The sequence below is a fragment of the Somniosus microcephalus genome, chromosome 23, assembly GCF_052327205.1.
Source record: "Somniosus microcephalus isolate GS21.2 chromosome 23, FLI_Smic_1.0, whole genome shotgun sequence".
NCBI classification, from domain to species: domain Eukaryota; kingdom Metazoa; phylum Chordata; class Chondrichthyes; order Squaliformes; family Somniosidae; genus Somniosus; species Somniosus microcephalus.
This window is the reverse complement of record NC_141009.1, coordinates 919,876-940,640: the sequence shown is the minus strand read 5'-3', so window position 1 is coordinate 940,640 and position 20,765 is coordinate 919,876. Positions and strand designations below refer to the sequence as shown.

Genomic DNA, 20,765 nt, shown 5'->3' with positions numbered 1-20,765 from the left:
AGAGGACTGGAGGACTGCAAATGTTACACCCCTGTTCAAAAAAAGGGAGAGGGATAAACCTGGCAACAACAGGCCAGTCCGCCTAATGTCGGTGGTGGGGAAACAGACAATAATCACTTCACACTTCTCTGCAATAAATTTCATCTGCCATGTGTCGGCCCATTTCACCAGTCTGTCTCTGCCCTCCTGAAATCTGTTGCTATCCTCCTCGTTGTTTACTACATTTGAGTTTTGTGTCCTCTGCAAACTTTAAAACAATAAAGACAATAATCTGAGACAAAATTAATTGGCATTTGGAAAAGTATAGGCTAATAAATGAAAGACAGCACGGATTTGTTAACGGCAAATCGTGTCTGACGAACTTGTTTGAGTTGTTTGATGAAGTAATGGAGAGGGCTGGTGAGGGGAGTGCGGTTGATATTGTGTATATGGACTTTCAAAAGGTGTTTGATAATAAAGTACCATATAATAGACTTGTTAGCAAATTTAAAGTCCATGGGATTAAAGGGACACCGACAGCATGGATACAAAATTGTCTAAGGGACAGAAAGCAGAGATTGTGGTGAACGGTTGTTTTTCAGACTGGAGGGAGGTATACAGTGGAGTCCCCCTGGGGTCGGTATTAGCACCACTGCTCTTTTTAAAATATATTAATGACCTGGACTTGGGTATACAGGGAATCATTTTAAAGTTTGCAGAGGACACAAAACTCAAATGTAGTAAACAACGAGGAGGATAGCAAGACTGGTGAAATGGGCCGACACATGGCAGATGAAATTTATTGCAGAGAAGTGCGAAGTGATTCATCTTGGAAGGAAAAATGAGGAGAGGCAATGTAACTAAATGATACAATTTTAAAAGGGGTGCAGGGAGACCTGGGGGTTCACATACAGAAATCTTTCAAGGTGGCAGGACAAGTTGAGAAAGCTGCTAAAAAAGCATACGAGATCCTTGACTTTATTAATACAGGCATAGAATACAAGAGCAAGGAAGTTATGCTAAACCTTTATAAAACACTGGTTCGGCCCCAGCTGAAGTATTGTGTCCCACTCAGGGCACCACACTTTAGGAAGGATGGCCAGGCCTTGGCGAGGGCGCAGAGAAGATTTACTAGAAATGGTTCCAGGGATGAGGGACTTCAGTTATGTGGAGAGACTGGAGAAGCTGGAGTTGTTCTCCTTAGAGCAGAGACAGTTAAGAGGAAATTTAATAGCAGTCCTGAAAATTATGATAGAGTAGATAGGGAAAAACGGTTTCCATTAGCAGGGGGGTCGGTAACCAGAGAAAACAGATTTAAGGTGATTGGCAAACAAAGCCGGGGGAGAATTTTTTTACAGCGAGTTGTTGTGATCTGGAATGCGCTGCCTGAAAGGGCGGTGGAAGCAGAGTCAATAATAACTTCCAAAAGGGAATTGGATAAATACTTAAAAAAGGAAAAATGTGCAGGGCTCTGGGGAAAGGGATTAATTGGATAGCTCTTTCAAAGAGCCGGCATAGGCACAATGGGTCAAATGGCCTCGTATGATTCGATCATGTACGATTCTATTATATGATCTGTTTTAGGATAAATGTTGGCTAGGACACCAGGGAGAGCCCTTCTTCCACTAGTACCATAGGCTCTTTTACATCCACCTGAGGGGCAGACGGGGCCTCGGTTTAACCTCCTGCCAACAGGGCTCTCCCTCAGCACTGTAACCGGTCAGCACAGATGCCGTGTTGAAATCCTGGAGTGGGAAGTGAACGCCACATCGTTCTGACCTGGCGGCGAGAGGGCTATCGGCTGAGCCAAGCTGACACAGGCAACACCTGGACAGTGAATGCACACAGCCCCAGTATGTACAGTAGGACAGAGCCACGAGCACTGGGGATTTACGCTATTCAAAGCCCTGCCAATTTTCTTCTGGTGGCCTTCCTTGCAGGCCCCCATCTGCTGATTGGTGCGGGGGTACAGGTTCAGTCGGCACGGGGGGGGGGGGGGGCGGGGGGGGACTTGCCTGAACGCAGGTTCACTGACCCATCAGGCTGGGAGGCTTGTTGCTGACGTCGTGCGACAGCGACTGATAAGATGCATCATTGTGGATTTATTGAATGAATTATCTCAGTAACAGCCACTGACACCGGGCGGGCTACAGGGAGCAGAGAATGGCTGTGTTTGTATTTCCCACACTCACCAGTTTGTGTCCTGATATGGTCTTCTCAAACTTGCCATCATAAGCGCCCCATATTTTAATCAACTTATCAGCAGCTGTGGAGTAAGACACAAAACAGTTTCAGCTTCCAGACAGAGAAACCTCACCCCCCACAGGCCCAGCAAGCTGCTCTGCTCGTTCAGTCCACCTCTGTAGGAAAGCTTAGAGTAGCTGGACTCAGCACGTGCCCGTGATTCCCCCTCACAGAGCCGCACCGACTGCTTGGCTGCCTATAGAGGCAAGGTGGCAACACGCCGAGAGTCGGCAAATCTGCCTCCCGGCCGCCTCCGTGTGGCTGACTCAGGAACTGATGGCAAGCTCCCTCCCTCCCTCTCTCTCTCCAGGGCTCAGCCGTGGATCAGCGCCTCAAAGACCAGAGGGTCACGGCTTCCAGCGTGGCCGGGCACAGCCACGAGGCACTACAATTGGCCTCAGTGTTAGGGAGAGAGGGGGAGATACAACAAATAACCAGCGACGGCTCCAGCCCTGACCACACTCCAGTAACTACTATATAAGTTGGACACAGTCAAGAACCAACTTGGCTAGGATGCCTCATGCAGGCGATCAGCCTGCTGACATTCACTGTCTCAGCTCATGAAGAGCGGCTGAGGTGTTGGAGTTAAGGCTCTACTCCCGAGGTCAAGCTCTACTCCAGCCAGTGTCACTGGATTCTGGAGCAGGCACCCCGCCTGGCTGTACCCCGTCCTAACCCAGGGGCATGGCAGACAAACATCGCCACCCTCCCCCCTGCCCCAGCCCCCAGCACACCGGCTGGAATCAGCTAACTCACCGCAAACTGGGGCTTCAACTTGGGAGCTACCAGGCCAGCGCAGCTCGGCCCCCGCACCGGGCAGGGCATTTAACCACTGATCACTAGGACTCATTGATTAATGTGAAAACATTCGATTTTCAGCAATCACCGACTACAGTTATCAGGTGAACCAATAATGCAACAGGTTTACTCACAGGAACTTGCCAGCCACTCGCCATTTGGACTGAACTTCACCGAGGACACGGCCTTCGTGTGTCCGGCCAGCGTGAATTTCAAGGTGTAGTTTGGTTTCACCGCAGAAGGCTGTTATTCAAACACACAGGAGAGATTTTATTTAAAACAACCAGTCTCCATCTACACCAGGTGAAACTGTGATCGCAAAAACAAGAAACAAGCTCACTCCGTCCTGACGTCCCCAGAGCAGGTGAGGTGTGCAGGTACCATTCCAACACGTGGCGAACCTGCAGTCACCGCCCAGGCCCAATAATCACCATGGGGCAACGACTTCAAATATGATAGACAACCACCACCACAAAATAAATCATTACACCAGCTCTCTTGTAGTTTCTGCTGCAAATGCAGTTGTTTGTCTCTCTGTTGTGATTTAACACACTAGCTGCAGAATCTCTGCTGTGTAAATGGTCTCGTGTTGAAATTTCCCATCAGATTGTCATCAACCTCGGCCGACAGTGCCTCCACCGAGCGCCAATCCCGGCCGACAGTGCCTGCACCGAGCGCCAATCCCGGCCGACAGTGCCTGCACCGAGCGCCAATCCCGGCCGGCCTGTGCCTGCACCGAGAGCCAATCCCGGCCGGCCTGTGCCTGCACCGAGCGCCAATCCCGGCCCACGTGTGCCTGCACCGAGCGCCAATCCCGGCCGACCTGTGCCGGCACCGAGCGCCAACCCCGGCCGACCTGTGCCCGCACCGAGCGCCAACCCCGGCCGACCTGTGCCGGCACCGAGCGCCAATCCCGGCCGACCTGTGCCCGCACCGAGCGCCAATCCCGGCCGACCTGTGCCCGCACCGAGCGCCAATCCCGGCCGACCTGTGCCCGCACCGAGCGCCAATCCCGGCCGACGGTGCCCGCACCGAGCGCCAATCCCGGCCGACGGTGCCCGCACCGAGCGCCAATCCCGGCCGACGGTGCCCGCACCGAGCGCCAATCCCGGCCGACGGTGCCCGCACCGAGCGCCAATCCCGGCCGACGGTGCCCGCACCGAGCGCCAATCCCGGCCGACGGTGCCGGCACCGAGCGCCAATCCCGGCCGACCTGTGCCCGCACCGAGCGCCAATCCCGGCCGACCTGTGCCCGCACCGAGCGCCAATCCCGGCCGACCTGTGCCCGCACCGAGCGCCAATCCCGGCCGACGGTGCCCGCACCGAGCGCCAATCCCGGCCGACGGTGCCCGCACCGAGCGCCAATCCCGGCCGACGGTGCCCGCACCGAGCGCCAATCCCGGCCGACGGTGCCCGCACCGAGCGCCAATCCCGGCCGACGGTGCCCGCACCGAGCGCCAATCCCGGCCGACGGTGCCCGCACCGAGCGCCAATCCCGGCCGACGGTGCCCGCACCGAGCGCCAATCCCGGCCGACGGTGCCCGCACCGAGCGCCAATCCCGGCCGACGGTGCCCGCACCGAGCGCCAATCCCGGCCGACGGTGCCCGCACCGAGCGCCAATCCCGGCCGACGGTGCCCGCACCGAGCGCCAATCCCGGCCGACGGTGCCCGCACCGAGCGCCAATCCCGGCCGACGGTGCCCGCACCGAGCGCCAATCCCGGCCGACGGTGCCCGCACCGAGCGCCATTCCCGGCCGACGGTGCCCGCACCGAGCGCCAATCCCGCTCGGCCTGTGCCTGCACCGAGTGCTAATCCCGCTTGACCTGTGCCTCCACCGAGTGCCAATCCCGGTCGACCTGTGCCTCCACCGAGTGCCAATCTCGGTCGACCTGTGCCTCCACCGAGTGCCAATCTTGGCCGACAAAGCCTGCACAGAGTGCCAATCTCGGGTGAAGTGTGCCTGCACCGATTGCCAATCTCGGGTGAAGTGTGCCTGCACCGATTGCCAATCTCGGGTGAAGTGTGCCTGCACCGATTGCCAATCTCGGGTGAAGTGTGCCTGCACCGATTGCCAATCTCGGGTGAAGTGTGCCTGCACCGATTGCCAATCTCGGGTGAAGTGTGCCTGCACCGATTGCCAATCTCGGGTGAAGTGTGCCTGCACCGATTGCCAATCTCGGGTGAAGTGTGCCTGCACTGATTGCCAATCTCGGGTTAATTGCAGATTTCCGCCCTGCGGTGACAAGTTACAAGTACCAACTTTGGGAACTTTCATTTATTTCAAAAAGTAAAACTTTCCTCTAGTTTATAAATTCAGAGCAGGAGGTGCTATCGCCTGTTTCCTACTCTGAGTAAACCTGCCAGCTGCTCAATTGTTACCATCGCACTCAGTCACAGAACTCTCTCACAGGTAGGCTTCTCTCCATTGGGGCTGTGTCTGTGGTTTCAGTACCAGAGTGACAGCTTGTGTAGCTGTCGACACAGAGTGTGCTATTGCTCAGGACGAGGAGTAAACTCCACCTCCACACACCATTTCGCTCTCACTTTTTGTGCCTTTCCTTGCTTACCTGTTGCCCTCCCCCCCACCCACAGCTGCCCATTTCCTCTCCCTCGACAAGTTAAAATTAGAGCCCGTTTCCAAATAATGGAGGTATATTTTATCCATACTACTCAGCAACAGCGAAACAGCTCTTTAATGAATGCTACAGAGCAACCTCGTCCTCACTGAGCAGGAGCGGAAATCCTGCCTCCATCAGTATAAAAGTGACTTTCACTGCCAAGAGGTGGCAGCACTGCACCACTGTTAAGATGTACGTAGCCCTGTGCAACTTGTTGGGCCCCGACACACTTAATGAAGTCAATGATAACTATCTTACTCCCTGACACAATAATGCAGATGGAACATCTCAGCACTGGCCCACTCACACCAAAGAGACTTTCAAAGCCTGTGTTTTAAATCAAGAGGAACAAACAGCTGCAAGTTCACACTCTGTGGTCTGGACGGCAGTGTCTCTGTTCAATGGGAAACACATTTAATGCAGTCAGTAATCATGTAAACTTAAGGGTGAGGAGGCGCTGTAGCACAGTGAGGGAGCAGGAGAGACACAAAGCTGTACACAATCGACATTCTATTCACCCCAGGTCCGGGGGGGGGGAGACACAGAGTTGATAAACAACATACACTTACACAGCGCCTTTCATGACTTCAGGATGTCCCAAAGCGCTTTATAGCCAGCGCCGTTTATTTGAAGTGTAGTCACTGTTGTAATGTAGTAAACGTGGCAGCCAATTTGCGCACAGCAAGATCCAACAACCAGCACTGTGATAGTGACCAGATAATCACCAGAGAATCTGATTGAGTGATGTTGATTTGAGGGATAAATATTGGCCAGGACACTGGGAATAACTCCCATTTTCTTTTTCAAAATTGTGCCATGGGATCTTTTACATCCACCTGAAAGGGCAGACAGGGCCACAGTTTAATGTCTCAGCTGAAGGACGGCACCTCCGACAGTGCGGCGCTCCCTCAGTACTGCCCCTCCGACAGTGCGGCGCTCCCTCAGTACTGCCCCTCCGACAGTGCGGCGCTCCCTCAGTACTGCCCCTCCGACAGTGCGGCGCTCCATCTGTACTGCCCCTCTGACAGTGCGGCGCTCCATCTGTACTGCCCCTCCGACAGTGCGGCGCTCCCTCAGTACTGCCCCTCCGACAGTGCGGCGCTCCATCTGTACTGCCCCTCTGACAGTGCGGCGCTCCCTCAGTACTGCCCCTCCGACAGTGCGGCGCTCCCTCAGTACTGCCCCTCCGACAGTGCGGCGCTCCCTCAGTACTGCCCCTCCGACAGTGCGGCGCTCCCTCAGTACTGCCCCTCCGACAGTGCGGCGCTCCCTCAGTACTGCCCCTCTGACAGTGCGGGGCTCCCTCAGTATTGCCCATCCGACAGTGCGGTGCTCCCTCAGTACTGCCCCTCCGACAGTGCGGCGCTCCTTCAGTACTGCCCCTCCGACAGTGCGGCGCTCCCTCAGTACTGCCCCTCCGACAGTGCGGCGCTCCCTCAGTACTGCCCCTCCGACAGTGCGGCGCTCCCTCAGTACTGCCCCTCCTACAGTGCGGCGCTCCCTCAGTACTGCCCCTCCGACAGTGCAGCGCTCCCTCAGTACTACCCCTCCGACAGTGCGGCGATCCCTCAGTACTGCCCCTCCGACAGTGCGGCGCTCCCTCAGTACTGCCCCTCCGACAGTGCGGCGCTCCCTCAGTACTGCCCCTCCAACATTGCGGCGCTCCCTCAGTACTGCCCCTCCGACAGTGCGGCGCTCCCTCAGTACTGCCCCTCCAACAGTGCGGCGCTCCCTCAGTACTGCCCCTCCGACAGTGCAGCACTCCCTCAGTACTGCCCCTCCGACAGTGCGGTGCTCCCTCAGTACTACCCCTCCGACAGTGCGGCGCTCCCTCAGTACTACCCCTCCGACAGTGCGCTGTCCCTCAGTACTGCCCCTCCGACAGTGCGGTGTTCCCTCAGTACTGTCCCTTGGACAGTGAGGCGCTCGCTCAGTACTGCCCCTCCGACAGTGCGGCGCTCCCTCAGTACTGCCCCTCCGACAGTGCGGCGCTCGCTCAGTACTGCCCCTCCGACAGTGCAGCGCTCACTCAGCAATAGAATGCCGCCCCCTCAGCAAATAGATGTAAACAGATATGATATAATTGGGATTAGAGAGACATGGCTCCAGGGTGACCAAGGCTAGGAATTCAACATCCAGGAGTATTCAATATTCAGGAAAGACAGGCAAAAAGGAAAAGGAGGTGGGGTAGCATTGCTGGTTAAAGTGATTAACACAACAGTAAGGAAGGATATTAGCTCTGATGATGTGGAATCTGTATGGGTAGAGCTGAGAAATACCATGGGGCAGAAAACATTAGTGGGAGTTGTATACAGACCCCCAAACAGTAATGCGGAGGTTGGGGATGGCATTAAACAGGAAGTTAGAGAAGTGTGCAATAAGGGCACAGCAGTTATCATGGGTGACTTTAATCTATATATAGATTGGGCTAACCAAATTAGTAACAATACCATGGAGGAGGAATTCCTAGAGTGTATACGTGATGGTTTCCTGGACCAATATGTCAAGGAACCAACTTGAGATCAGGCCATCTTAGGCTGGGTATTATGTAATGAGAAAGGATTAATTAGCAATCTTGTTGTACGAGGCCCCTTGGGTCGGAGCGATCATAATATGATAGAATTCTTCATTAAGATGGAGAGTGAAGTATTTGACTCAGAGACTAGGGTCCTGAATTTAAATAAAGGAAACTACAATGGTATGAGGCGCGAGTTGGCTAGGATGGATTGGGGAACGTTACTTAAAGGGTTGACGGTGGATAGGCAATGGCAAACATTTAAAGAGCACATGGATGAACTACAGAATTTGTTCATCCATGTTTGGCATAAAAATAAAACAAAAAAGGTGACTCAACCATGGCTAACAAGGGAAATTAGGGATAGCATAAGATCCAAGGAGAGGACATATAAATTGGGCAGAAAAAGCAGCAAACCTGAGGATTGGGAGTAGTTTAAGATTCAGCAAAGGAGGACAAAGGGATTAATTAAGAGGGGGAAAATACAACATGAGAGTAAGCTTGCAGGGAACATAAAAACTGACTGTAAAAGCTTCTATAGATATGTGAAAAGAAAAAGATTGGTGAAGTCAAGCGTAGGTCCCTTGCCGTCAGAATCAGGGGAATTTATAATGGGGAACAAAGAAATGGCAGACCAATTAAATACATACTTTGGTTCTGTCTTCACAAAGGAGGACACAAATAACCTCCCAGAGATGTTGGGGAACATAGGGTCTAATGAGAGGGTGGAACTGAAAGAAATCAGTATTTGTAGGGAAATGGTGTTGGGGAAATTGACGGGATTGAAGGCGGATAAATCCCCAGGGCCTGATAATCTACATCCTAGGGTACTTAAGGAAGTGGCCCTAGAAATAGTAGATGCATTGCTGGTCATCTTCCAGAACTCGATAGACTCTGGAATAGTTCCCATGGATTGGAGGGTAGCTAATGTAACCCCACTATTTAAAAAAGGTGGTAGAGAGAAAACGGGAAATTATAGACCGGTAAGCCTGACATCGGTAGTGGGGAAAATGCTAGAGTCCATTATAAAAGATGTAATAGCAGAGCACTTGGAAAACAGTGACAGGATCGGACAAAGTCAACATGGATTTACATAAGGTAAATCATGCTTGACTAATCTACTGGAATTTTTTGAGGATGTAACTGGTAGAGTAGATAAGGGAGAACCAGTGGATGTGATGTATTTGGACTTTCAGAAGGCTTTCGATAAGGTCCCGCATAAGAGATTAGCGTGCAAAGTTAAAGCACATGGAATTGGGGGTAAGGTACTGACTTGGATAGAGAACTGGTTGGCAGACAGGAAGCAAAGAGTTGGAATAAACAGGTCTTTTTCCGAGTGACAGGCAGTGACTAGTGGGGTACCGCAGGGATCGGTGCTAGGACCCCAGCTATTCACAATATATATTAATGATCTAGACGAGGGAACTAGATGTAATATCTCCAAGTTTGCAAAGGACACAAAGCTGGGTGGGCGTGTGTGCTGTGAGGAGGATGCCGAGAAACTCCAGTACGATTTGGACAGGTTGGGTGATTGGGCAGATGCATGACAGATGCAGTATAATGTGGATAAATGCGAGGTTATCCACTTTGGTGGCAAAAACAGGAGGACAGATTATTATCTGAACAGCAATAGATTGGGAAAAGGGAAAGTGCAATGAGACCTGGGTGTCCTTGTGCACCAGTCGCTGAAGGTAAGCATGCAGGTGCAGCAGGCGGTTAAGAAGGCAAATGGTATGTCGGCCTTCGTAGCAAGAGGGTTCGAGTACAGGAGCAAGGATGGCTTGCTGCAGTTGTACAGGGCCTTGGTGAGACCACACCTTGAGTATTGTGTGCAGTTTAGGTCGCCTTATCTGAGGAAGGATGTTCTTGCCATGGAGGGAGTGCAGCGAAGATTCACCAGACTGATACCTGGGATGGCAGGAATGATGTATGAGGAGAGATTGGGTCGATTGGACTTATAATCGCTGGAGTTTAGAAGAATGAGAGGGGATCGCATTGAAACTTATAAAATTCTAACAGGACTAGACATTCTAGATGCAGGAAGGATGTTCCCGATGGCGGGGGAGTCCAGAGCCAGGGGTCACAGTCTAAGGATAAGGAGTAAGCCATTTAGGACAGAGATGAGGAGGAATTTCTTCACCCAGAGAGTGGTGAACCTGTGGAATTCTCTACCACAGAAGGCAGTTGAGGCCAATTCATTAAATATATTCAAGAAGGAGTTAGATATATTTCTTAAGGCTAAAGGGATCAAGGGATATGGGGGAAAGCAGGGACAGGGTACTGAATTTGGATGATCAGCCATGATCTCACTGAATGGCGGAGCAGACTCGAGGGGCCGAATGGCCTACTCCTGCTCCTATCTTCTATATTTCTGTTTCTAACCTGTGCCTGGTGTGTGAGCTTCTGCAATGAATATGTTTGTTTACTCGCCTTGTTTTGATTGGAGGAGGAAGGTGCCGATTGTGTTTTTGTGCACTCCGACTCGGATTTTTTGTCTTCTGTCGCCATCGTTGCCGACCTTGCGAGCCTGGCAGAGTTCCGGTGTTTCAATGGATGAGGGCACGGCTTGTGCCCAAACCCCGGCTAAATACAACCACCAATCCCAGGTACAGCTGGTGTGGGCAGAGTCTCTGTAAAAACTGGACAAAATGTAGAAAACTGTCAGTCAGAAACACAGCTCAAATCCACATGGACAAACGATGAAACATCGCGATCTCAGAGCTGAAGGCTGCAATCACTCAATGAATTCCTGGACAGACAGATAGGGAAGAGCTTCAGATTACCAGCATTAAAGAAATTCTATTCACATATGTCTCTGAAAAACATCAGGTTACAGCACAAAACAAATCACAGATAACAGGCATAAATGGAACCGCCAGGCTTGTCCTCACTGCACGAGGACGCGGGGAGAGCCGGCGTCGTGCCGGCGCGGAGAGAGCCGGCGCCGTGCGGGCGCGGAGAGAGCCGGCGCCGTGCGGGCGCGGAGAGCGCCGGCGCCGTGCGGGCGCGGAGAGAGCCGGTGCTGTGCGGGCGCGGAGAGAGCCTCCTCGTGGACGCGGGGGAGAGTCGGTGTCGTGTGGGCGCAGGGAGAGCCGCCGCCGCGTGGGCATGGACAGTAGCGTTGCGGTGTGCAACTCCTGCTGCTGCCCTTTTTATATCGTCGAGAGAGATACACGGGCTGGCAATGAGGTAAAGAATCGGCCCACATCACAGGAGGCCCTACTGCAGGGTGTGCGAGTCAGCCAAGAGCACTGCACGGCTGCCCAACAGGGCCTGCAGAGCACGGTGTGTTCTTGGGGTTTTGTTCCACCCGGTCTCAATGCAGCCGTTGCACCTCAGGATGGTTTAACCGTGCCCCGACAGTGCCCCACATTGTGCCCCAAAGCTTCATCTTTGACCCCTTCACAATTTAGGCTTTTTCCCCCCTGGATATTCTCACTGGTTTCGCATCACCAATCAGTCCCGTATGTGGACCTTGCGTCCCCTATGATCCAGAGTGCACCCTTCTACTGCCCAATATCTAAGTAAACGATTGCGATTGTACCGGAGAGCCCTTACTCTGTACCCTGGATACGGGAAGGCAGCACATTCTCCTCTCGCTATAGAAGGCAGCATTCTATCAGGGCAAAGCCCAGCTTTAGACCATCCTTCGGGTTTATTTACATGAAATACTTGAATGAACAGCACACAGTTTTCACAATGAGCACAATCAATTTCCCTACAGTCCTCAGTTATGAACATTGGCTCCCTCCCTCTATCAAAACTACTCAAGCTAATCTGGTGCAGACTTTCCCACATTCCCACTGATGTGGGATCAGATGGCTCCCCAAAGTCTGCCTCAGCTAAGCCCTCACTCTCTGAATGGAACAGAGTGACACTCTACCCCGTCCACTGACTGATGCAAGAAGTCATCTCCTCACAATGGCTAGCATGGTTTGAGATTGTACATAAAACTCACGACAGCTAATCCACGCTTCAAAGTTACTAACGCTGAGAACAGTCCCAGGCTGCTGGCTTCTGCTGAGGGGAAAGGCTGTTGCCTCCAGCATTGCAGAATGATTAAAACTTTAAAAGTTCAGCTCAAGCAACACAGGCAAAATCCAAATAGCTACAGGCCCGCTCTGCTCATCAGCCACAGCTTCCTCGGGGCTCTGCCTGCAGGTGTATATTGGTAAACCCATCAGCAACTGATCAAAGCCCCATCAATCGCCCCGACTTCTTGCTCCAGCCGCAACCCGGTGATGTATAATCTCACCAACCTGTTCAGCTAAACTTCCACACTCACAACCAGTCAATTATCAAGAATGCCTCATTCTAGCTCCAGCACACTTGCCCCCTCGCTGCCAGCCCCCCCTCCGCCGAGACCCCTGCATCGCCTCCAGAAGCCATTCTCCAATTGTTTTCCTCGCCAGGATATCCTGCTCCCACCCTTCAGCTTGACTCAGCCGCCCCACTCCCGGACTCCACATCTAATCTGGGCCGACGCTCCGGTGCAGCACTGAGGGAGTGCTGCGTTGTCACGGATGCCGTCCTTTGGATGAGGCGTTAGCCAGTGGTCCCACCTGCCACTTTCAGCGCTTCAGGTGGATGCGAAAGACCCCGTAGCTCGATTTGAAGAGAGCATGGAATTCTCCCGGTCGCGGCCAACATTGCTCCCAACTAACGGCAGCAAAAGCAGATTAACGGTAACTGGCCGTTCCTCTCAATCTTGGTGTGGGATCTTGCTGTGCACAAAATGGCTGCTGCGTTTATCCACATAGCAGCCACAGCACGTCAAAGTAACTGATTACCCGGAGTGCACCGAGACATATCTGAGCAATGGGATAAGGCTTTGCATAAACGCAACTTTCTTTAGTAATCTTGTTATTCCAGAATGTCACCCAAATTAACTGGAATAAAACAGGAACGGCTCACCAACAACAGCCCCGACCCTCCTCCCTCCCACAGCCCCCAAACAGAACTGCTCACCAACAACAGCCCCGACCCGCCTCCCTCCCACAGCCCCCAAACAGAACGGCTCACCAACAACAGCCCCGGCCCTCCTCCCTCCCACAGCCCCCAAACAGAACGGCAAACCAACAGCCCCAACCCTCCTCCCTCCCACAGCCCCCAAACAGAATGGCAAACCAACAGCCCCGGCCCTCCTCACTCCCACAGCCCCCAAACAGAACGGCTCACCAACAACAGCCCCGACCCTCCTCCCTCCCACAGCCCCCAAACAGAACTGCTCACCAACAACAGCCCCGACCCGCCTCCCTCCCACAGCCCCCAAACAGAACGGCAAACCAACAGCCCCGGCCCTCCTCCCTCCCACAGCCCCCCAAACAGAACGGCAAACCAACAACAGCCCCGACCCTCCTCCCTCCCACAGCCCCCAAACAGAACGGCAAACCAACAGCCCCAACCCTCCTCCCTCCCACAGCCCCCAAACAGAATGGCAAACCAACAGCCCCGGCCCTCCTCACTCCCACAGCCCCCAAACAGAACGGCTCACCAACAACAGCCCCGACCCTCCTCCCTCCCACAGCCCCCAAACAGAACTGCTCACCAACAACAGCCCCGACCCGCCTCCCTCCCACAGCCCCCAAACAGAACGGCTCACCAACAACAGCCCCGACCCTCCTCCCTCCCACAGCCCCCGAACAGAACGGCAAACCAACAGCCCCAACCCTCCTCCCTCCCACAGCCCCCAAACAGAACGGCAAACCAACAGCCCCGGCCCTCCTCCCTCCCACAGCCCCCAACAGAACGGCTCACCAACAACAGCCCCGACCCTCCTCCCTCCCACAGCCCCCAAACAGAACGGCAAACCAACAGCCCCAACCCTCCTCCCTCCCACAGCCCCCAAACAGAACGGCAAACCAACAGCCCCGGCCCTCCTCACTCCCACAGCTCCCAAACAGAACGGCTCACCAACAACAGCCCCGACCCTCCTCCCTCCCACAGCCCCCAAACAGAACGGCAAACCAACAGCCCCGACCCTCCTCACTCCAACAGCCCCCAAACAGAACGGCTCACCAACAATAGCCCCGACCCTCCTCCCTCCCACAGCCCCCAAACAGAACAGCTCACCAACAACAGCCCCGACCCTCCTCCCTCCCACAGCCCCCAAACAGAACAGCTCACCAACAACAGCCCCGACCCTCCTCCCTCCCACAGCCCCCAAACAGAACGGCTCACCAACAACAGCCCCGACCCGCCTCCCTCCCACAGCCCCCAAACAGAACTGCTCACCAACAACAGCCCCGACCCGCCTCCCTCCCACAGCCCCCAAACAGAACGGCTCACCAACAATAGCCCCGACCCTCCTCCCTCCCACACCCTCCAAACAGAACAGCTCACCAACAACAGCCCCGACCCTCCTCCCTCCCACAGCCCCCAAACAGAACTGCTCACCAACAACAGCCCCGACCCTCCTCCCTCCCACAGCCCCCAAACAGAACTGCTCACCAACAGCAGCCCCGGCCCTCCTCCCTCCCACAGCCCCCAAACAGAACGGCACACCAACAACAGCCCTGACCCTCCTCCCTCCCACAGCCCCCAAACAAAACTGCTCACCAACAACAGCCCCGACCCTCCTCACTCCCACAGCCCCCAAACAGAACTGCTCACCAACAGCCCCGACCCTCCTCCCTCCCACAGCCCCCAAACAAATCTGAATTTCCTGACCCTCTTTTTCAAATCACTCCATGCCGCCTCTTTCCAAATTTCCAGCACAATTTCCTTTCATATAACACCTGGAACACAGCAGGACACGCCAAGGTGCCTCACAGCCTGGGCAGGGTGTAGGGGAGGTGACTGAACACACGGCCATCGATGGTGGAGTGTGGACAAAACGCACAGTCAAGTGGACAGAGTGCGTGCAAGGCGGTGATGGGCATGTGTCGACAATTTAGAGTCAATGCGGAAAAGGACGGTGAGTTAACGGAGGTCGGCAAGGTCAGGGGTGGGAGGTGAGCCGCACTGAGCGCTCGCCGGGAGACTGGCATTTACACAGGTGGAGCTCACACACGGCCAGGCATTCTTTAATGCAAAAAGTGCCACACAAATGTAAATCCGTTCGTGTTTCAGGACCAGTACACAACAGGAAAACCAAGCCAATACCATTCATTTGGGTTAACTGTAAATAACGAGGGATCAGTCAGCGATAGACACTCGACAGGGGGAAAAAACAATTTCAGTGAAATATAGAGGGAGTTAGCCCAGAGAAACTAGAAAAATGTCAAATAAGACAGCAAATAAATAATAGGAAATGTTTAAGTCGATGGTAGGGTACAGACACAAGTTATTTCCACACGTTAAGGAGCTGCGAGAGCGGAAACTAACCGGATGAGCGAAACAATTAGACTTCAAAGAGGCATTAGACGGAGCACAGGCTAACAGCACAAAAGGAAATCAAGTCAAGAATGAAGAATAAAGAGGGAAAATAAAGATTAGAAAGCTTAAGATTGGGTGTGAAGACCAGCAAGGAAAAAATAGCATATTTTATAAACATAAAAAGACGACTAGCAAGAGAGAGCAGAGGTGATTAGAGGTGGAAAAATAATCTCTCAGAGGTTGAAGGAAGGACAGATACTAAATGAGGACTTTGCCCCGGTTTTCACAGGAGTGGGGTCGTGGGAGTGAAAGGATACACAGGGAGTGGTTAGAGAGGGTAACATGGAGCTGATAAAACGGGCTTGGAACCCTGCTGGCTGCATCCTGGGAAGCTGAGGGAAGTCAGCGAGGAAGTAGCAGAGGTTCTGACCACAATCTTTGAAACATCCTTTGTTAGGGAGGTTGTGCCAGAGGACTGGAGGGTTGATCATGTGACACCTCTGTTCAGAAAGGGAGAAACCATCGCACAGTCAGTTTAATGTCAGTGGCAGGATAACTTCTCGAGACCAGAATACGTGATAAAATTGAAACTCATTTAGAAAGATGCATTTTAATTAGGGACAGCCAGCACGGATTTATAAAAGGCAAGTTGTGTCTGACAAATTTAATAAGAGTTCTTTAAGAAAATAGGGTGTATTTATAAAGGAAATGCAGTGGATGTTGTTTATATGGATTTTCAAAAGGCATTTGAGAAGGTGCTACATAGAAGGCCTGTTGATAAAATGAAGACACGTTTTATGAAAGGGAGCGTGGCAGTGTGGATAGGAAGTTTGTTAAAGGACAAAACGGAGAGTAGTGATTAATGGATGTTTGTCAGACTGGAGGGACATGAACAGTAACGTCCCCCAGGGGTCAGTGTGGAGACCTGGGGATCAGGCAGGAAAGTGGAGTTGAGGTCGAAGATCAGCCATGATCTTATTGAATGGTGGAGCAGGCTCGAGGGGCCGTGTGGCCTGCTCCTGCTCCATTTTTTATGACTGTTGCTCTTCTCAATATAGAGAAATGATCCGGACTTGGATCTTGGGCCACACCATCAAAGTTTGCAGCTAACACAACAACATGGAGAGTGGTTAACCATGAAGAGGACTAGAAGCAACTTCAAGAGGGCATAATCCTGCAGACGCTGAAAACCTGAAATATAAACAGCACTGAGCAGGTCAAACAGTGTCTATAGAGAGAGGGGGAAGGCTGGTCTTCGTGTTTCAGGCCCATGACCGTAGACAGGCAGTGTCTATGGAGAGGGAAGGCTGGTCTTCGTGTTTCAGGCCCATGACCGTAGACAGGCAGTGTCTGCGGAGAGAGGGAAGGCTGGTCTTCGTGTTTCAGGCCCATGACCGTAGACAGGCAGTGTCTGCGGAGAGAGGGAAGGCTGGTCTTCGTGTTTCAGGCCCACGACCGTAGACAGGCAGTGTCTGCGGAGAGGGGGAAGGCTGGTCTTCATGTTTCAGGCCCATGACCGTAGACAGGATTGCCGACTTTATTCAAGAGGACAGAGGCAGGTGGGTAGGTGTCAGATAAAATTTAATACAGTAGCGAGAATTGTAGAGTGACATTTTGGGAGGAAGAATGAGGAGGAAACATGCAGAAACTGGTTAAAACTTTAACAGGAGCCGAGCAGCGGAAAGTCTGAAGGGTTCAGAGGCACAAATCTTTGACACAAAGAGGGAGTGTGAAACCTGTGCAAATCATTGGTGAGGCCACAGTTAGAATAGTGTGTTCAGTTTTGGGCTCCTCATGTTAGGAAGGATGCCAAGGCCATGGAGAGGGTGCAGGAGAGATTCACTGACGATCCCAGGGTTGACAGGCTTTAGTTAGAAGAGATCAGAGAAACTGGGGCTCTTTGATTAGAAGTTTAAGAGATCTAAAAGAGGTGTTCAAAAATCTGAGAGGTTCCACTACGATAAATTAAGAAAAACTATTTCCACTGGTCCGTAATTAGCCTGCAGAAATGTAAGATCATCAAGAAAGTAGGGAGAGATCAGCAGATTGTGTTCGGACGTGGTATATCCGACCAGGAACAGGGAGCAGAAGCCACAATAACTTTTAAAAGGGAAGTGAGTAAATATTTTAAAAGAATAATTTTAAAAAGGTCTGGGGAAAGGGACAAAGTGGATAGCTCCCTCAGAGCCAGAGCCAGCGCTGGGCCGAACAGCCTCCTTCCATGCTGTACGATTCCATGATTCTGTTCTACGCTGCCTGGTCCTGATCACTATCCTGGAGGAATGCTGGTGTGTGTGGATGTGGACGGTGTAGCCCGCTATGCTCACCGCCTAGGCTGGTGCTTGAAGAATGGCGATATAGACGAAGTATCGGGAGCCCCGAGGAACCAAACAGCAGCAAAAGTCTGCGTCTTCAGGAGAGGAGATAAAAGGGGGGAAAAAAACATCTTATTCCATCTGAAAACCTGCCCTCCCACAAACCCACTTGTTGCGAGACCATACTGGGCCAGCTCAGTTTGCAGATGCTGGTGTTCTGATACAAACACTGAACACTTACAGGCTGAAACTCCTGCGACAGCTGTGCCCTCCCGACAGATCAACCTTAGCCCCCTCTTGTACAGAAACACCCACATTCCTGCCTGGAACACACGGACCCCAATCCCAAATGGAAGCACAATGCTGCTCAGAAATGATACAGCTGCAGAAATTCTTTAACTATGTCGGATGATTCTTACGGTGGAGAATGATAAACACCAGACTGGCAGATTCCAATGCTGTCCCTCCCAACCTGTGCCTGAGGACTTCTGAAGCGCCCTATTATACTCCCCTTCCCCACCTCTGGCCCGGCTACAGCTCCCCGGGCACTGGGCAGCCCGCGAGGACCCAACACCCAGTCAACAGCGCGGGCTATTTAACCAGGGGTGTTGGGTCCTCGCGGGCTGCAGTGGAATCTGCCAGTCTGGTGTTTCTCGGTCCAGCCGCAATTCATGGCGGCATCGAGAGTCCCCCGGACCACGAGTGGGGCCCGGAGAGGGACCACGAGTGGGGCCCGGAGAGGGACCACGAGTGGGGCCCGGAGAGGGACCACAACCCGCCCCCAAACCATCCCTAAACCCCCCCCCCCACAAACCACCCCAAACCATCCCCAAACCCCGCTCCCAAGCAACCCCAGGGGCACTGAGGCCAATGGCGCTCCCCCACCCCACAGCACGGGCAGAGATCCGCACCCTGTGCCGGGCCGGGGCTCCACAGGAGCCTTTACACCGGGCTGCAACCCCGGGGCACTCTCGCCCGCTGGGACCCGGGTAATGGATCTCCGGGGCGGAGGCCCTGGACACGGGCTGAGCCCCGCTCCCCGCCGCGCTTACCTGGTGCTGGGCCTGGCGCCGCCGCTCTCCCCGGGCCTGGGCCTCGCTCTCTCCCCGGACACCTCGCTCGGTCTCCCTGGGCCTCGCTCTCTCCCCGGGCCTGGGCCTCTGGCTCGGTCTCCTCCGGGCCTGGGCCTCTCGCTCGGTCTCCCCGGGCCTGGGTCTCTCGCTCGGTCTCCCCGGGCCTGGGTCTCTCGCTCGGTCTCCCTGGGCCTCGCTCTCTCCCCGCGGGTTGCTGTGGCGGGAGCGCCGAGCCGCCAAACCCGGGCCCGGCCAGCGACAACGAGCCGAAGCGGCCAAGAGCAGCCCCGCGGCCGGAGCCTCCCGCCACAGCGCCCCCCGCGGCCGGAGCCTCCTGCCACAGCGCCCCCCGCGGCCAGACAGGGCCAGAGCTGGAGCGCACTGACTGACTGAGCGCTGGAAGCAGATTCAATGTGAGACAGAAACAGGCCATTCGGCCCGACTGCTCCTCATTGAAACTTATAAAATTCTAACAGGACTAGACAGACTAGATGCAGGAAGGATGTTCCCGATGGTCGGGGAGTCCAGAACCAGGGGTCACAGTCTAAGGATAAGGGGTAAGCCATTTAGGACAGAGATGAGGAGGAATTTCTTCACCCAGAGAGTGGTGAACCTGTGGAATTCTCTACCACACAAGGCAGTGGAGGCCAATTCATTAAATATATTCAAGAAGGAGTTAGATATATTTCTTAAGGCTAAAGGGATCAAGGGATGTGGGGAGAAGGCAGGGACAGGGTACTGAATTTGGATGATCAGCCATGATCTCATTAAATGGCAGAGCAGGCTCGAGGGGCCGAATGGCCGACTCCTGCTCCTATCTTCTATGTTTCTATGTGTCAGTGTTTATGCTCCACACCAGCCTCCTCTCACCCTATCAACATATCCTTCTATTCCTTTCTCCCTCAAGCACTTGTCTAGCTTCCCCTTAATTGCGTCTATGATATTTGCCTCAGCAGTGACTAAACTCCAAAAGTACTTCATCGGCTGTAAAGTGATGAGACGTCAATATTAACCTTCAAAAGGGGAATTGGATAAATACTTGAAAAGGAAAAATTTGCAGTGCTTTGGGGAAAGAGGCCATTCGGCCCGACTAATTGGAGTGGGACTAATTGGAGAGCTCGTTCAAAGAGCCGGCACAGGCATGATGGGCCGAATGACCTCCTTCTGTGCTGTATCATTCTATGATCATCTGAGAAAGGGTCTCTACCCCAACCATTAACCTGCCTTTGTTCTTTACAGATGTTGACCCACCTGCCAAGGTGAAAAGCTAGGAATAATGCAGGTCAAAATAGATTCAGGGGTCCATGTGCACAGGTCCTAAAATGTAATGGTCAGGTAGAAAAAATAATCAAAAAGGCTAATGGAATGTTAGCCTTTATAACTAGAGGGCTAGAATATAAAGGGGGAAGTTATGCTGCAGCTATTACAAAGCCCTGGTTAGACCACACCTGGAGCACTGTGAGCAGTTCTGGGCACCACACCTTAGGAAGGATATATTGGCCTTGGAGGGAGTGCAGCGTAGGTTTACCAGAATGATACCAGGGCTCCAAGGGTTAGATTATGAGGAGAGATTACATAAATCAGACTTGTATTCCCTGGAATTTAGAAGATTAAGGGGTGGTTTGATTGAAGTTTTTAGGAATTTGAAAGGATTTGATGGGGTAGAGAGAAAGAAACTATTTCCTCTGGTGGGGGGAGTCCAGAACAAGGGGGCAGAACCTTAAAATTAGAGCCAGGCCGTTCAGGGGTGATGTCAGGAAGCAATTCTTCACACAAAGGGTGGTGGGAATCTGGAACTCTCCCCCAAAAAGCTGTTGAGGCTGGGGGACAATTGAAAATTTCAGAACTGAGATTGACAGATTTTTGTTGGGTAAGGGTATTAAGGGTTACAGAACCAAGGCGAG

General features: G+C 53.1%; 1 protein-coding gene across 3 annotated transcripts in view; it reads right to left on the bottom strand.

Annotated features, from left to right (window-relative positions):
- wdr5 (WD repeat domain 5) overlaps positions 1 to 19,165 on the bottom strand; it is a 59,076-nt gene extending 39,911 nt beyond the window's left edge. The window contains exons 1-5 of one of the 3 annotated variants that reach the window (XM_085965188.1): positions 18,841 to 19,162; positions 17,801 to 17,883; positions 10,587 to 10,795; positions 3,156 to 3,264; positions 2,172 to 2,245 (exon numbers count right to left, since the gene is read on the bottom strand). In XM_085965188.1, the coding sequence (XP_085821314.1) occupies positions 2,172 to 2,245; positions 3,156 to 3,264; positions 10,587 to 10,664 (261 nt within the window). In that variant the 5' untranslated portion in view covers positions 10,665 to 10,795; positions 17,801 to 17,883; positions 18,841 to 19,162. Of the gene's footprint in view, positions 1 to 2,171; positions 2,246 to 3,155; positions 3,265 to 10,586; positions 10,796 to 17,800; positions 17,884 to 18,840 lie in introns of all 3 variants that reach the window. The other 2 variants (XM_085965190.1, XM_085965187.1) reach the window with 2 other exon arrangements.
- Between the last annotated feature and the right edge of the window lie 1,600 nt (positions 19,166 to 20,765).